Consider the following 14,845-nt stretch of genomic DNA (forward strand, 5'->3'; position numbering starts at 1 on the left):
GACAAGTCCTTAATTAGTAAAAACAATTTTTTTTTATTATTTTCGCGCAACCGGGCGGGGCAACTCTCCAGTAAGCATTATATCCGCCGCGGTCCGGCTCTGTCCGCGCGGCGGTCGTTAACGGTATTAACTGTGGTCGGAAAGGACGGGCAACCGCCAGCTTCCCTTGGTCGGCACGCTCGGAACCGAACATCGCTCCGCCGGTTGGTCTTCGTGCCGTTCTCTTCCCTGGCAATCTGTTCTTTCCCTCGTCTTCGTCCTCTGTAAAACCCAAAAGCGGAATTTGTTGGGGAAGCTTCTCATTCTCTGCATCTGCTTCCGTTTCCTCTCTACTTTCCCTGTCCAGTTCTTATGCCAAATGGGTTCTTGCCAAATGGGTTGTCTTGTCGTCGCGCCGGTTCTTCGGACGCGAGAGTTGCTCGGTTAGAAGGAAAAAGAAGAGTCTTTCTTGAGTGTGTTTTCGAACTTCTTGCGTGAATGCGATTCCCGGGTTTGATCGTGACTTGCCTGTCTGAGAATTACTCCTTATCGGTAGCTACGGTTGATGTCATCTGGCTCGGAATGGTGGGAAAGGTGGGTTTTTGTCTGACTGAAGAAAAATGATTGTTGCGCCGTACCTGTTTGACATTATGTCCATGCGAGGACTAGCTTTAGCATGGCCCGTTTGCATTTTCATCGTCCATTCTGTAGAACTTTAATTTACGTTTTTACCTTATTTTCCAATTTTCTTTTCTGCCCTTTTTGTCTGTGTAGAACTGCTCCTTCAAGAATGCGGCATGTGTGTATAGTCTACAAGAGCGATGGCATTAGTGGGCTTGCGAGGCATTTGCAAGAGAAATCTGCTTAAACTTGTTGATTTGCAGAGCGTGAAGTTTGTTGGCATCTGCTCGTCCTTGAAAATAGCTGGTAAGGTTCTCATACACAATGAGTTGCTGCAGTGTCACAGGCTTCACTGTGCTCGGACAACTTATCAAACTTTACAAGTGACCTCATCTGTTCTCCACATTAAAATGTTGGAACCATTTGATGAATCATCTGTACAAATAGTGATGAGCTCTTTCTAAATGAATAGTGTGGCGTGTTTGTCAGGTGAAGTGGATTGGTATAGTCCTGTGAAAGGATATCAGTTATTGGGAATCTTGAGTTGATGGTTTTTGAGCATATTTGGATTGACTTTTACTTTTGACTTTCTGATTAAATTAAATCTTTCGGCACATGCATTTGACTCCTTGTTTTTTTAACTGAAACTATCATGACCTATAGATGACTTACGGAAAGCATAAATAAACACACCCTCTCTCTGGTTCTTTTACTTGTTTTTTTTTTCTTTTTTTTCCTGGTAAAAGCATATCTACAAGATGTTTTGCAAATGGGGGATTCTGTAAGCTGTTGAATCCCTGCGCTCATGGTTTGTTTCCGAAGTTGATCCTTAATGAGTTTCGCCTCTCATGCTATCACTCAATCTAGAGAATCATTCTGTTCTGCAGGTACACCAGATGAGAGGACAATAGCTCATGCAATGTATTCCGCCTTTCCAATATTAAATACTGTAGCTGATGACGTAGGAAAATTGACACTGGCTCAAGACTTGGCGGTCTTATCAATGAATCTTCCAATCTTGAAGAGAGAAAGCCCAGAGGCCGCATGGAGCTTAAAAGATTTCTTGAACTCCGTATAAAGAAGAGGGTTAAGAAGCAATATGTGAATGGGAAGTTCCATTTTCTCATGGAAAATGTTATTGCCCACCCAGAAACTCTTGAAGATGCTTACAGTTGCATAATGCTCAACTCAAGTGTTGATGTTTCAATGACTAAACCCAACATATCTTTTGTATCCACAGCTAAGGAGCTCTATTCAGGGAGTTTTGATGTCAAGGCAAATACTTACTCCATCTCATCAAGGGGTGCAAAGAAAGAAGTTCTCATTCTTCCAAATTTGAAGCTGAAAGTTGTTCAAGAAGCTATCAGGATAGTCCTGGAAGTTGTCTATAGGCCTCATTTTTCCAAGATATCACATGGTTGTCGAAGTGGTAGGAGTCACTCCTCAGCACTAAAATATATATGCAAGGAGATTTCAAACCCTGACTGGTGGTTTACATTGCATTTGGACAAGAAAATGGATGCTTCAAATTTTGCCCAACTTGTCTCGATTATGGAGGAGAAGATTGAAGATCCCCACTTATGTACCTTCATCCAAGGCATGTTTGAGGCACATGTGCTGAATTTGGAGTTTGGGGGCTTCCCAAAAGGTCATGGTCTACCCCAAGAAGGTATTTTGTCCCCTATATTGATGAATATTTATCTTGACCAATTTGACCGCGAATTTTTTAAATTATCGATGAAATATGAAGCTCTTAGTTCTGGTTCTGATGCTCATCAAAGTGGATCCCCTTCAACATTGCGTCGTTGGTTTCAAAGACAGATGAAAGCAAGTGAAGTAAAGAACATTATCAATGGGAAATCTGAAGCAAGTGAAGTAAAGAACATTATTAATGGGAAATCCGAACCGAGTGAAGTAAAGAACATTACTAACGAGAAATCTGACATAAGAGTTTATTGCTGTCGCGTTATGGATGAAATATTTTGTGCCGTTTCTGGATCTGAAGACATTGCCAATAATCTAATGCATGAGATTATGAGTTATATGCGGAATAGTTTATACCTGGAAGTTAACAGTCTATCTGGAGTTTTACCATGCGATGGACCTCATGGAATTCGCTTTCTGGGTCTTCTGATTACAAGAAGAGTGAAGGAAAGTCCGGCAGTAAGAGCCGTTCACAAGTTAAAAGATAAGATCAAGCTATTTGCTTTGCAGAAGGAAATTGCTTGGAATGCTGGGACAATTCGAATTGGACGAAAGTGGTTGGCTCATGGCTTAAAAAAGGTTAAAGAGTCAGAAATCAGGAATTTGGCTGATGGAGGCTCAGTTTTAAGCCAGATATCTCGCTACAGGAAGGTGGGCATGGAAACGGATCACTGGTACAAGAATTTGTTGAAAATATGGATGCAAGATGTAAATGCCAAATCTGCAGAAAGTGAGGAGATAATTTTATCTAGATACGTCGCTGAACCTTCTCTGCCTAAAGAATTGATTGACAGTTTCCGTGAATTCCAAAAGCATGTAGATGAGTATGTGTCTTCTGAGACTGCTTCCACTCTTGCTCTTTTGCCCAAGTCTTCCAACCCTATCAGCACTACAGAGATTGAGGCACCTGTTCATATCATAGAAAAGCATCTTTTACGATATGAGGTGACAAACTCAAGAGGATATGCTCGTTCTGCAAACCCACTTATATTACAAGATAGTGACAAAATTATTGATTGGTTTTCCGGTATTGTTCACCGTTGCCTTAGATGGTTTAGTGAGTGCAACAACTTCAATGAGTTAAAGCTGGTAGTTTGTGATCATGCAAGAAAGTCTTGTATCCGAACTCTGGCATCCAAATACCGGATGCATGAAGACAAGGTAGAAAAACGATTTGATGCAGATTTAGGAAGAATTCCCTTAACCCAAGAGTTGGATCAAGATGGGGCAAATGAACCATCAGATTCTCACGTCTTTAATAATGATGAGTCCCTAATGTATGGAATTCTATATTCTGGCACCTGTTTACTATCTCTAGCAAGAATAACGAGCCAGTCACGACCTTGCAACTGTTTTGTTGTGGGTTGCTCATCTAGTGCACCAAGGGTTTATACCCTTAATGTGATGCAAAGGCAGAAATTTCCAGGATGGAAGACAGGTTTCTCTGGTTGCATTCACCCCAGCTTGAATAAGAGGCGGTTTGGGTTGTGTGATGAACACTTAAGCGACTTATATCTGGGTCGTATTTCTCTTCAAGCTATCGACTTTGGAGCATGGAAAGTGGATTTTCAACAAATAGACAGCGATAATATTGGAGAAGAATAGCTACGGTTACCACTGAATGATCAAGGAAGCAGGTATTATGCCTTGTATTGCTTAATGTGTTGGCAAAAGCTGGTTCTTCTCATTTGGTATGTACAAGGATTTTCTTTTCACTATTACATACGTTATAGTATTTGCTCTCGGATATTCATTAGCATAAATATGTTCGAGACATTGCTAGCACTGGTTAAGTGTAACTACCTGTTGCTTGTCCCTGCACTCACTACCAAATACTTTTTGTGTTCATCAGCCTTTTACTGCGTCGGTCGTCTGAGATGAGGATAGAAATTTAACTCCAACAAGCTTCTGCTTTGGCATATGTGTTAGAACCTGCAAAGTACGTCAACCATTTCTGTGCAGAATGAGGATGATTGCCTTGTGGCAATGCTGGTTGATCCTCTTCCACTATTAGATTCTTGTATTGCAGCAAAATTCAGTGAAAGAGGGAGAGAACAATTACAGTTATCTATCTGCATGTCGTTTCCAGCATGCAAGAGACAACAACGACAACAACCTAGATGAGCCTGATGAACTTTCGAAGGTCATTGTTCTGCCATGTAGATTTTCTTAACCCATAGATTTTGCATATTGCTGTGGCATATAGATAGTCGAGATGTAACTATAAAATATAAACGTGACACTTGTAAAGTAGTATAGTGTATAGTACAACTATTTTATCATAAGAACTTTTGCGCTTGATTATAGCAACACATTGTAACATTTAAAAAAAAACTTTACAACATGTTAAAACGTTTTTCTATTGAATTACAATGGCGTCATAAAGCTGTATGGTACAATGGGTGTACTATGGAAGAAAGTGTGCACAATCTTACTATTATTGCCCTATCCTGAATATCGTGTCAGCGCCTTCTACTTTTAGTGTCATCTCCATTTCGGCATACTGTGCTTATTATGATTGTTTACTTTCTCGGTTTTTGTTCGACAACTACATCTCTTCGCTTTAACAAAATTATCTGCGTATAGGGTACAGAAACGCACAGAAGCTAGAGAAGGCACACGTCTTCCATCAGAGATTCATCCTGTTCCTGGAAGAAAATTAGTGACAACCATTTATCTCTAGTTTACATGGCTAGCAAGATCATCAAGACCCTTACTTAAGGATGAAGCCATCTACATGCACTCCCGCACGGTCATATATTTTGAGGAAGTACTGGATCGTGCTGCTTAACATGTTTCACTGTAGCCAAACGCTCATCGACGCTGGCACTCTGTCTAGATTCTCGAGAACCAAATTGATCGGTGGTTATTCATGAATCTTTTTGATCGTTTCCATCAGAATTTGATGCCTCGTTCTCCAGCATCTCCGAGGGAATTCTTATAATGGGTAGCTGCACAGTTGTACAGTTGTGTCATCTTCTCAATCAATTTGGTTTATCAGTTCTCACTTTCCTCTTCATTTAAGAGCCTAAATAGTCCTATTTCTTTGAGATAGCTATTTATGCCAATTTACTTCTTAGTAATATACAGAACACTCTACACGATAAAGTTTTGACTTCTTTCAACCGTTTTCTCCCTTTTCATCTACTGATTGTTACCCTGAAGAATGTTAGAGTAGCAATGTAAAGTTGCAAATGAAAGGGAGAGCTGATGGATTATATTGTACACATGAAAGAGCCCTCGAGAATCACATTTTTTGCAGCGAGCTCCGAAGCAAAATAACACCCATTATTGTTATAATTCAAACCCATCTAAACAGGAACCTCCCCTGGATAATCTTGTGGATATCTTTTGATGGTTTCTCTCAGCAACATCTCCTGTTCTCGGAGATTCGATGGAGGCAGATCATAAACATCTGTGAAAAGGTCAGAAACGGGTGGCTTCTCAACTCTCTCTGCCACTTGAATTGCATGTAATAGCTGCATCAGAAGAGCAAAAGTGTACGATTCTGCAAATTAGTTATTTAAAATGAACAAAGATAAGAGATCTTAGGTTGCTGAACAATTGCTAGAAGAAATATGCAGAATTTGTGATCAAAAGCCAAAAAGAGGCTCTGCTCGGCAACTAATGTACCTACAACTATATGTGAGATTCATTCTGGACAGACACTGAGTACCTGCTTTCTAACATTGCTTCTGAGCTCTGACTCAGCCTCGTCACTCCACCAACCATTGCTTTCAATCCATTTCCTAAGTCTACTCACAGGATCTCTAGCTGTTCGCCACCATTCGATTTCATTGGCAGGACGATATTTGGTGGAGTCATCTGACGTTGAGTGGTGCCCTGCTCGATATGTCAGGGCCTATCAACAGCCAAGATCAGTGGAAATTCCAATTGGTAATGGGGCCTAAGAAAAGAAACGAGTGAACCTGTCTTACTTCAATCAAGATGGGTCTCTGTTCACCAATTGCCATGTCACGAGCAGCTCGAACAGAACTATACATGGCAAGAGCATCATTACCATCAACCCGGATGCTGCGTACTCCATATGCCGGACCTCTAACAACAATACCATCGCCTGCAAATTTGTAAAACTCCATTATTAAAAATTTAACAAGATAAAATAAAGGCCAAGCAAAACAAACAGTGGAAGCCCTGTATACTTCGGAACTGATCTGCAGTCGGCGTACTGATGGCCCATCCATTGTTCCTACAGATGAAGATAACCGGGGCCTCCCGAACAGCTGCAAAATTTATAGCAGCATGGAAATCTCCCTGCCATGGCATAGTTGAGTATTAGGAAGCAATTAATAATGATAAATCTGCTAATTTTTGGTGTCCAGAGGATATAAAATATGATAATTGGAAAATATAGTCTCTTTTACAGACTTGTCTTGAAAAAGATCCTAGATAGAATGGACCTCACATATATAGAACAGGACGAATTTATGCATTTGTATTGCCCTGCTCTTAAACCTCAGAAGACGCCACAAAAATGTGAAGAAGTTATATTTACCTCACTAGTACCACCATCTCCAAAATAAGTGACAGCACAAGCATCTTTTTCATCCATCTTCAAAGAATAGGCTGCACCAACTGCATGGGGAATTTGTGTACTGTTGCATGAAATGTAGGTGCCTTTAATCTCCAGGAAAAGGGAAAATTAAGTTCTTCAACAGTAATGTAACATGCAGAAGCTTGTATCTTACGCAATTGTTGATGAAACAGTAAAGTAGTTTAGCTTGTTAGACCCATAATGAACGGGCATCTGTCTGCCCTTTCCATAGTCATCTCTGTTTCCAAAACATTGATTTGCAAATTCTTGTAATGTAAATCCACGCCAGAGGAGAACTCCAGGTTCCCTGTACTGTATTGATCAGAAAAAGCTTCAAAATCAGCATGTCTGTCTCACGTCTTGAACGCCAGATAAACAAGTGAAACGAGAGTTTGGCATATTTTAATAGTTACATATCAAAAAGAAAAACAGATAAGCTAAATCCCATTCTTTTGACTATAAATCATTCGTATTTCAGTTTTAAGCCATCAAACATTCTGTTCTGATCGTTCCAATCATACATTGAAGGCTTTGAGCCATAGTTGATTCCAATCTTCATGGACTCACGTTGTTATGAAATTCTTTTTAACAATTGTGCCATAAAGTGACAAGTCACCTCAAAATAATGTAAGAGTTGGACATTTGGGTGCATCAGATATAACCTGGGGGAAAACAAGATCATCAAATGTGAGGGCTGCTGCAGATGCAATGTTAATAGCTTCTTCTCCAATTGAGGTCACATAAAACGAGATTCTTCCTTGCCTTTGTGCTTCATAGAAGATATTATCCATTGTTTGAAGAGTAACCATCTCGCTATACATTCTTACAGCAACTTGCTCGCTGACCTAGTTCAATCAACATCTGTAAGACTAAAACATACACAGTGGAAGGGAACAAAGGAAAGTCTAATCCACCAAGAAATGCTACAAGCAAGATGATCTATTTGTAACTGGGCGATACCTGTACGAAGCTGCCGTGAACTAGCGGCTGACCATCTTCATCTAGTACCCGGTAGCAATGTGCCCTCTCCTCGGGAGATTCAGATATGAAGCTCATCTTAGGTGTGAATGCAACTTTACCACCAGGAAAGTCCATTGTCTGCGCAAAACCAAACATCTGGTGAATTGGCTAACGCACACTGAATTGCAAAGTCTAACTTTTTACTGAGAATCGAAAAGCTGAGCTTTTGCAGTCTTCCAAGGAGAAAAGCTTCACAGTAAAAGTGGCAATGTTACATTCTACCAACTGGTCATAAAAAAGTTGCCCTTTTGCCACTTCTATCCCCATATCATATTGGCTAGCTGAAAATACCGGTTATTCAGACACATTCAAGATCAAATGGAGTCGCCTCAAGAACTACAGAGACGGATATCTCATGGGCCATGGTGGCTGAAGAACACTAGACACGAAACCAGACATACTAACCCGTCATACTATTCTTACATGAATAAGACAAACCTGCATGAGGTGCAAAGTTAAGATCTTTGCCATTTCTCGGGTGTGCAAATAACATAAATGAATTGGAAAAGGTTTCTTCTTCAAGAAATTATGACCCAGTCGGATCGTGTTCCACCAAGCGATCATCTCTCATAAGCATGGAAAGCAACCAAACGAAGCATGCCCATGAATTGATACACCTCTAAGTTCCCATCGCAGTAACCAAAAAATTTTACCAGATTGCCACTGGCGAACCGCGGGAGCTTCTCGGCCACGGTCGACTCGAAGCGGCGAGGGGAGTAGCGCGGCGTCCTGCCGACCCAGCCGGCGCGCGGGCCGCCGATCAACCTCGCGAGCCAAGAAGAAGAAGGAGCCACCGCCGCCGCCGCCGCCGCCGCAGACATCGGCGCGCCGATCAAGGGAGCCGGCGCCGGGCCGCGGCTCCGCCTCAGGAGCTCGAACTGGGACGCGGCGCAAGGCTTCCGCCGGCACAGCGCCATGGGAGCCGATGCCGGCGAAGACGGTCGGAGTAGAGAGAGAAAGAAGAGAGAGAAAGTAGAGAGAGAGAGAGGGGACTGTACGGGAGTCCGCCGGTCGGGAGGAAGGAAGGAAGGAGACGACGCGCTTTTCGGAGGAGAGCGGCGGGATGATTGCGGGACACGTCAGCATTTCCCCCCCACGTGGCTCGGCGGTCGGGGAGCGATGACGTGTCAATATTTTTCTCTGTTATCCACTCCAAATTCCCAAGTGAAAGGTGGAATCTCCATGCTAGATCGCGCCAAGAAAAAAAGCACAAGGACTATACCTATGATCTAAGTAATATTATTATTGTCACGCGACACACGATACGATATATATGGACACATAATTTCTTTTAAAATAAAGGATTTAGATACGTGAGGACATATTGTGTGTTAAATGTATATTGTTTTGATATTTATTTTAATTAAATTAATTTGATTCAAATTCACAAATAATAAATAATAAAAATTTTAAAATGAATTTACACTAAAAATATTAATTTATCATTTATTAATATCATTTATTATTTCAATTTGATAAATTCAACTTCATTCCAATCATCTATAAAATTTGGAGAGAGAAAAAACAAGCAATTCACATTCGAAATTACATGTCAAACGTGTTGAAAGAAAAGAGAAAAAGAAATTTGGGAGGGGGTGATTTATGTATTATAAGAAGTGAGAGCCAAAAAGAAAAGAGAAAAGAAGAGTATTTTTTCTTTCCTATTTATTATTTTTATTATTGTTTTTTAATTTTTTTCACATATATATATTTTGATCTCTCGTTTATTGAAAATTTTTATCATGTGTTGGAAATTTGTATGTCAAAATTCCGACTTAAGTATCGAAGAGTGTTGGCAAAGTTGGCCAAGTATCCGATTTTTCGACATGTGTTGACCGAGTGTTGGAGAATGTTAGACATGTGTCGAAGTGTTTGACACGATATAAAGACTTCTGAAAAGTGTTGGTGTTTCCTAACTTATGACAAGAGGCTTTTGGGAATGCACTAGTGAAATTTTAGGATTTCCATGGTTGAAGAGATATTGTAAGCTTGATTTCAAATTAGTTTTGGGAAAAATTAGTTTGGGGATGGTTGATGCGGAGGAGCATCGGAGCTCGGGAATCCCATCAACCGGTACACAAGATGACCTTGCTCGAGGTACTCCTATCAATTAATCGAAATCCCATCTGTTGATCATGCAAGCAAAGGCGAATTTCAATCGCAACATGATGCAATGGGTCCCAAAATGCCCAAGATGAAGGTTCTCGAACGTGAAGAGTGAATGCAAATTGAAGGGCACGGTCGGTGGCTGAATTGCCAAGTTGGATAGCCAAAATTCGAGTTCTTGTGTATTTTAAATGCATTATCTAATTCCTATATATTTTATGTTTGGTTGCTTTCTATGTTATAATTCCTATAAAAATAAAGGTAAATTCTTAAATGTATAGATTCATTTTTGAATTTGTTAATACATGAGGTTTCCTCCTCAAGTGAACAAATTTTTTTAAGTTTCCGTTCGTTTCGCGGAAAATGTATCATTTCTAAAATATGTTTTTTTTTTTATGAGAATAACAATATTTTCCGGTATTTGGATAAAATCTTAAAAAGATCAAGGAAAATATTTTCTAAACTTCACCACCTAGACATGCATTGCTTTACCAACCAATATATTCTTTAAATTTGCAGTTACCTTCAAGGCCATTAATGAGGCAAACTTGCTTTGTGTCTCTGTTCCCTCGTGATCACCAAACACCCATCCCTATGTAAGAGTTCAACAAAGTTTTTCATTGAAACCCATGTTACTTGTGGTCAGATCTTGATAGGATAAGCTTACGATGATTATGGATACATAGAAAAGATGTTTAGAACACTACCAATCTTACCAAAATGAGGTATTTGACATTCTTTAGAAGCTAAATTTTGCTTAGTGAGGCATGAGGAAGGGAGAGAGTTCATAGCTTCAGATCTAATAAACAACATGCAATTGCTTTAGAACAAAAGACAAGCATTCTTTAGGTTGAAATGCATAATCAACACTAGGATCACTAGTCATAGAAAGGCCAATACAAATTAATCTTACATCAAATATCAGCTCTCGAAGTACTAATAATAACATTATAAAAAGAAAGAACACTTATGAATATTTTTGCAACAAAGCTCAAAAAAATTTATCACTAATTATGTTCTCCCCTGTTTAGAAATTTATCAAAATTATTGCATTCTTTAATATTCAGAAAACTGATCTACATTGCATCCACAATCCTATCCTTTTTTTAAGCTCATATCTTATTTTCCCCCTTCTCCTCTCTTTGAGAAAGTTGGATTCTTGGATTTTCTCTTTGAAATTCCATTTGTCTATTCATCTCTTCCGTGATAGGGTTATCGGGATCAAATCCTATGATAAAATTTTGAATAATGCAACAAGTTAAGGCAACATCGATATGTGTTCCAAATAACAAAAAAGGGTCAGAATCCAATACATGAAAATGCTCTTGACGCAGATTGACTAGTTCCTTCTCATTTTCAGGTGGATGATCACTGAGCTCCTTCAAATGATATCTAACACCACAATAGAGAGAGATGATGCCATTATGGATTCCACAACAAGCATCGACATATATTTTACTACAAGTTATAAATAAGTTTTTACTAAGATATTAAGCTCAATTCAAACATTGTGTATAAATTCCATTTTCTTACCTCTAGGATGTTTAATCCATCCGGCTTTCAAAGTGCATCAGATAAAATATGTGAATCATGTGCACCGGCTAACACATTAGAGATTCTCAAGTCAATGTAATAGTGGCTAATACATTTTGTATGGTTCCATCCTTCCGACCACAAAATCTTCTTTGAATTTCAAGAGGAACTAATATACATACATGAGTTCCATCTATTGCTAAGACAAAATCCTAAAATAATCAATATAATTACCAACCAAATACTAATGAAACTTCTCGAGCAATGCATAAAGACTTACATTTACAGTAGAACACAACAAGTTACTTACATTGAGTGTCTTATGAAGCTCTCAAAAAGCATTCAACATCATCCATGTTTAATTTCTACAACGAGTATTGCCACTATATAGAACACGATTCATATACAACTCTTTCTTGTCATCCTGATTCACATGAGGCTCTCTCGGTATATGGTTCTCAAAATGATTATAATCATCCAAAAACTAGTGTAATAACTGTCATTATTATTGCAACATCACCCATTATCACCACTTGGATTTTGTTATCATCCATCTATATTGAAGCACGCGGATCATGAAACACAAAATGCAGGTGAAATACTAGAAGGATAATACTAGAAAAGCCATAAACGCATGGGACAATAGAAGTTGTTTCAAAGACAGCACAAATGGCTTTTCAATGTATGTGAATGCATACATTCGGTCATATTTCTACATGAACAAAATAATTAGGTATCTTCTTCATCTAAACCTATTATAAACAATATACTCCTAATAATTCGAACTTCATCCGAAGCTAGAACAACGTTCCTAAAATCAAATCCCCAATGCAATAAACATTATGAAGCTCGTTGATAATCACTAACAATGTACTCAAATAGTGAGATGGGAGGGGGAAGCTAGATGGTTCTCCCTAGGGTGATGTCTTTGCAGTGAATGAATAAAAGATATGCATGAGACATCCCAATGTAAGTCTAACAACATGCCCACTATAGTGAGATTTTGGCCTTAAACACATATAAAGTGTCATATCTAATAACAACAAACTGCATTCTAGTGAGGCATGAAAGATGGTAACTCTGTTTACCAACTAATAGATCAAGCAGAAAAGACAAGTTCACAAATTAGAAAAAAGTAAAAGAGAATATGAGTTGTAAGCAAGGAGATGGTCTAAGATAAATCCCCAATGTCCTATTGATGGTTACATCATTTCTCCAGCAACCAAAAGATAGAGCCCAACTCTGCCAAGCCACAAGAAACTTCTCTGCTCAATTCCATATTTATACACAAGCATACCATGTTAAAGACCAAACCATTTAGCCCAATAGCATGAAGTAAATAATAATAAAAAAAACTTCATTTTCTTACCCAAAACAAGCATACCTGTTAAGTTATCTTCCCTCTTTTTTTTCCCAATCAACACATACATCTTTCAATGTTCAATTATCTTTTAGAACCAACAAAACAAAAGTAGCTCCAAAATGAAACCGATGCATCTTTTATCTACCTTGAATCCTTTAGCCTAAAACACCCATATAATTGTAGTTTATCTAGGTGTGATCCACAAACTAAGATGGTTATAGCCATCACATCATAAAGGTTTCGTTTCAAATTAATAGTATGGGATAGCACAAGCTACTCTAGAAACGTAAAACAAATGAAGAGACCATATTCCATATTCAAAAAACAAAAGAACTACACATTGTTTGTCAAGACAAAAACAAATGGTAGCAGGGCCTTCCATGGCATTAGATGACTATACATGAAGGGGGAGATCCAAACAGAAAATTGGATGAATTGCCAAAACTGCTAATAGTGCCAAATGGAAAGACATTGCTATCAAACTAAACTTGAAGAGCTGGTTTCTGCACTTTCCCTTGAATCAACTACTAAGCAAAGAGATCAATTTACAAAATAAGAACTAATTACAATGATTATCTCATAAATGATGTCTCCATGGGACAAGATTCGGAACAATAAGAAGTGCAAGGGATGAGATGAAAAAGACCTAGGTTGGGTGAGAAAGATGGGGCAAAGAAGCAGCTCTAGAGAGAGGAGGAGAGGAAGCACGAGAAAGAGAAAAAACAAAGAAAACACATGAGTGCGAGTGAGAAACATTGGAAATTGATTCCCAAATTTAGAAGGACATTTTCCATTGATTGGAAAATATTTCTTTGAACACATATTTCCCACCCCAAAAAATTTGGAAATTATGGAAATTTTTCCTCAAAACGAACTGATATATCTAGTTCCTTATTAAATTCGCTTCACTTGTGAACATTGAGTTCTTCATCCTTAGTTGGTGGATTGTCATTTTATGTCTTGGTGGTGAACTTTTTAATCTCTACCTTACTTCATCCAAATACACTTATCCATTGTACATTTATCATCCTTTAATTTTCACCATGCATAAAGTTAGTATTGGTGCTTTAAGGTTGAACTCGTTTTTAGTGATTCCTTATATCATCTATCTTATATATTTGTGTTCTATAATAATGATTAAACCGATTCTTAGAGGCTTAAATTTGGAACAAACCGATAATGAAAGGCATGACCATGCTTTAGAGGATCTCCAGTGACAAATGGAGCGAATCCCCAACCTCCTAGAAAATCAAGTGAGATAAGAATAACTACAGAGACCTTCGATTCATCATCCATGCCATGCTAATCCCAAACCTAGTATAAACACCAATGATGAGCCCATCAACGCTAGAGACAACTCTAGAGATTCATATTATCAAGTTAAAAGAAGAACTAGAAGGCATAAGGATAATGGTGACAAACTCAAAATCTAGGTGCCTAAATTTTGGGAGTAGAGAGAGAGAGTAGAGAGAGAGGGGACTGTACTGCAAGAGAACGGCGGAGATTTTGGGAGTCCATCGGTCAAAGGGAAGGAAGGAAGGAAGGAAGGAGACGATGCGCTTTTCGGAGGAGGGCGGTAGGATGATTGCGGGACACATCGACACTCTCCCCCACGTGGCTCCGCGGTTGGGGAGCGATGACGTGTCATGTTATCCATTCCAAATTCCCAAGTAAAAAGGTCGAATCTCCATGCTAAGATCGCACCAAGAAAAAAAGCACAACGACTGGGCCTATGATCAAAGTAATACTACTACTCCAACACACGATATGATATTTATCGACACATCATTTCTTTAAAAATAAAGAATTTAGATACGTTATGACATTATATTTTATATTTATTTCAATTAAATTAATTTGATTCAAGTTCACAAGTAATAAATACTAAAAAGTCTAAAATGAATTTACACTAAAAATATTAATCTACCATTTATTAATATCATTTATTATTTCAATTTGACAAA

At 38.7% G+C, this 14,845-nt stretch overlaps 2 protein-coding genes across 6 annotated transcripts; one reads left to right on the forward strand and one right to left on the reverse strand.

The window, feature by feature from the left end:
• The first annotated feature begins 98 nt into the window (after positions 1-98).
• Positions 99-5,531, forward strand: LOC104418111 (nuclear intron maturase 4, mitochondrial). 4 transcript variants are annotated; one of them, XR_005548638.1, is made up of 5 exons: positions 99-203; positions 754-906; positions 1,488-3,995; positions 4,157-4,447; positions 4,898-5,531. XR_005548638.1 is itself a non-coding variant. In XM_039307614.1 (4 exons), exon 3 carries the CDS (start codon positions 1,645-1,647, stop codon positions 3,907-3,909), a length of 2,265 nt encoding a protein of 754 aa, XP_039163548.1. In that variant the 5' UTR covers positions 99-203; positions 754-906; positions 1,488-1,644; the 3' UTR covers positions 3,910-3,941; positions 4,898-5,531. The 4 variants fall into 4 exon arrangements, 1 of the variants encoding a protein (XP_039163548.1); XR_005548637.1 differs by having other exon boundaries at positions 1,488-3,941; XR_005548639.1 differs by having other exon boundaries at positions 1,488-3,941; positions 4,334-4,447.
• Positions 5,488-8,981, reverse strand: LOC104418112 (2-oxoisovalerate dehydrogenase subunit alpha 2, mitochondrial). Of its 2 annotated transcripts, XM_039307615.1 has the most exons (10): positions 8,753-8,981; positions 8,533-8,670; positions 7,820-7,957; positions 7,522-7,704; positions 7,014-7,171; positions 6,821-6,920; positions 6,468-6,579; positions 6,243-6,382; positions 5,981-6,166; positions 5,488-5,783 (listed from the first exon to the last, which is right to left on the reverse strand). In XM_039307615.1, the coding sequence occupies exons 1-10, from the start codon at positions 8,963-8,965 to the stop codon at positions 5,616-5,618; spliced, it is 1,536 nt and encodes a 511-aa protein (XP_039163549.1). In that variant the 5' UTR covers positions 8,966-8,981; the 3' UTR covers positions 5,488-5,615. The 2 variants fall into 2 exon arrangements, with proteins under 2 accessions (XP_039163549.1, XP_010027644.2); XM_010029342.3 differs by having other exon boundaries at positions 8,533-8,886.
• Between the last annotated feature and the right edge of the window lie 5,864 nt (positions 8,982-14,845).

This window comes from Eucalyptus grandis, chromosome 2, assembly GCF_016545825.1.
Source record: "Eucalyptus grandis isolate ANBG69807.140 chromosome 2, ASM1654582v1, whole genome shotgun sequence".
NCBI classification, from domain to species: domain Eukaryota; kingdom Viridiplantae; phylum Streptophyta; class Magnoliopsida; order Myrtales; family Myrtaceae; genus Eucalyptus; species Eucalyptus grandis.

Coding starts and splice junctions, on each gene's coding strand:
- LOC104418112 (XM_039307615.1), bottom strand. CDS start 8,965: ATGCTGACGTGTCCCGCAATCATCCCGCCGCTCTCCTCCGAAAAGCGC. Junction 7,172..7,521: donor ATGATCTTGTTTTCCCCCAG/GTTATATCTGAT, acceptor TGATCAATACAG/TACAGGGAACCTGGAGTTCT. Junction 6,921..7,013: donor ACTGTTTCATCAACAATTGC/GTAAGATACAAG, acceptor TTCATGCAACAG/TACACAAATTCCCCATGCAG.
- LOC104418111 (XM_039307614.1), top strand. CDS start 1,645: ATGGAGCTTAAAAGATTTCTTGAACTCCGTATAAAGAAGAGGGTTAAG.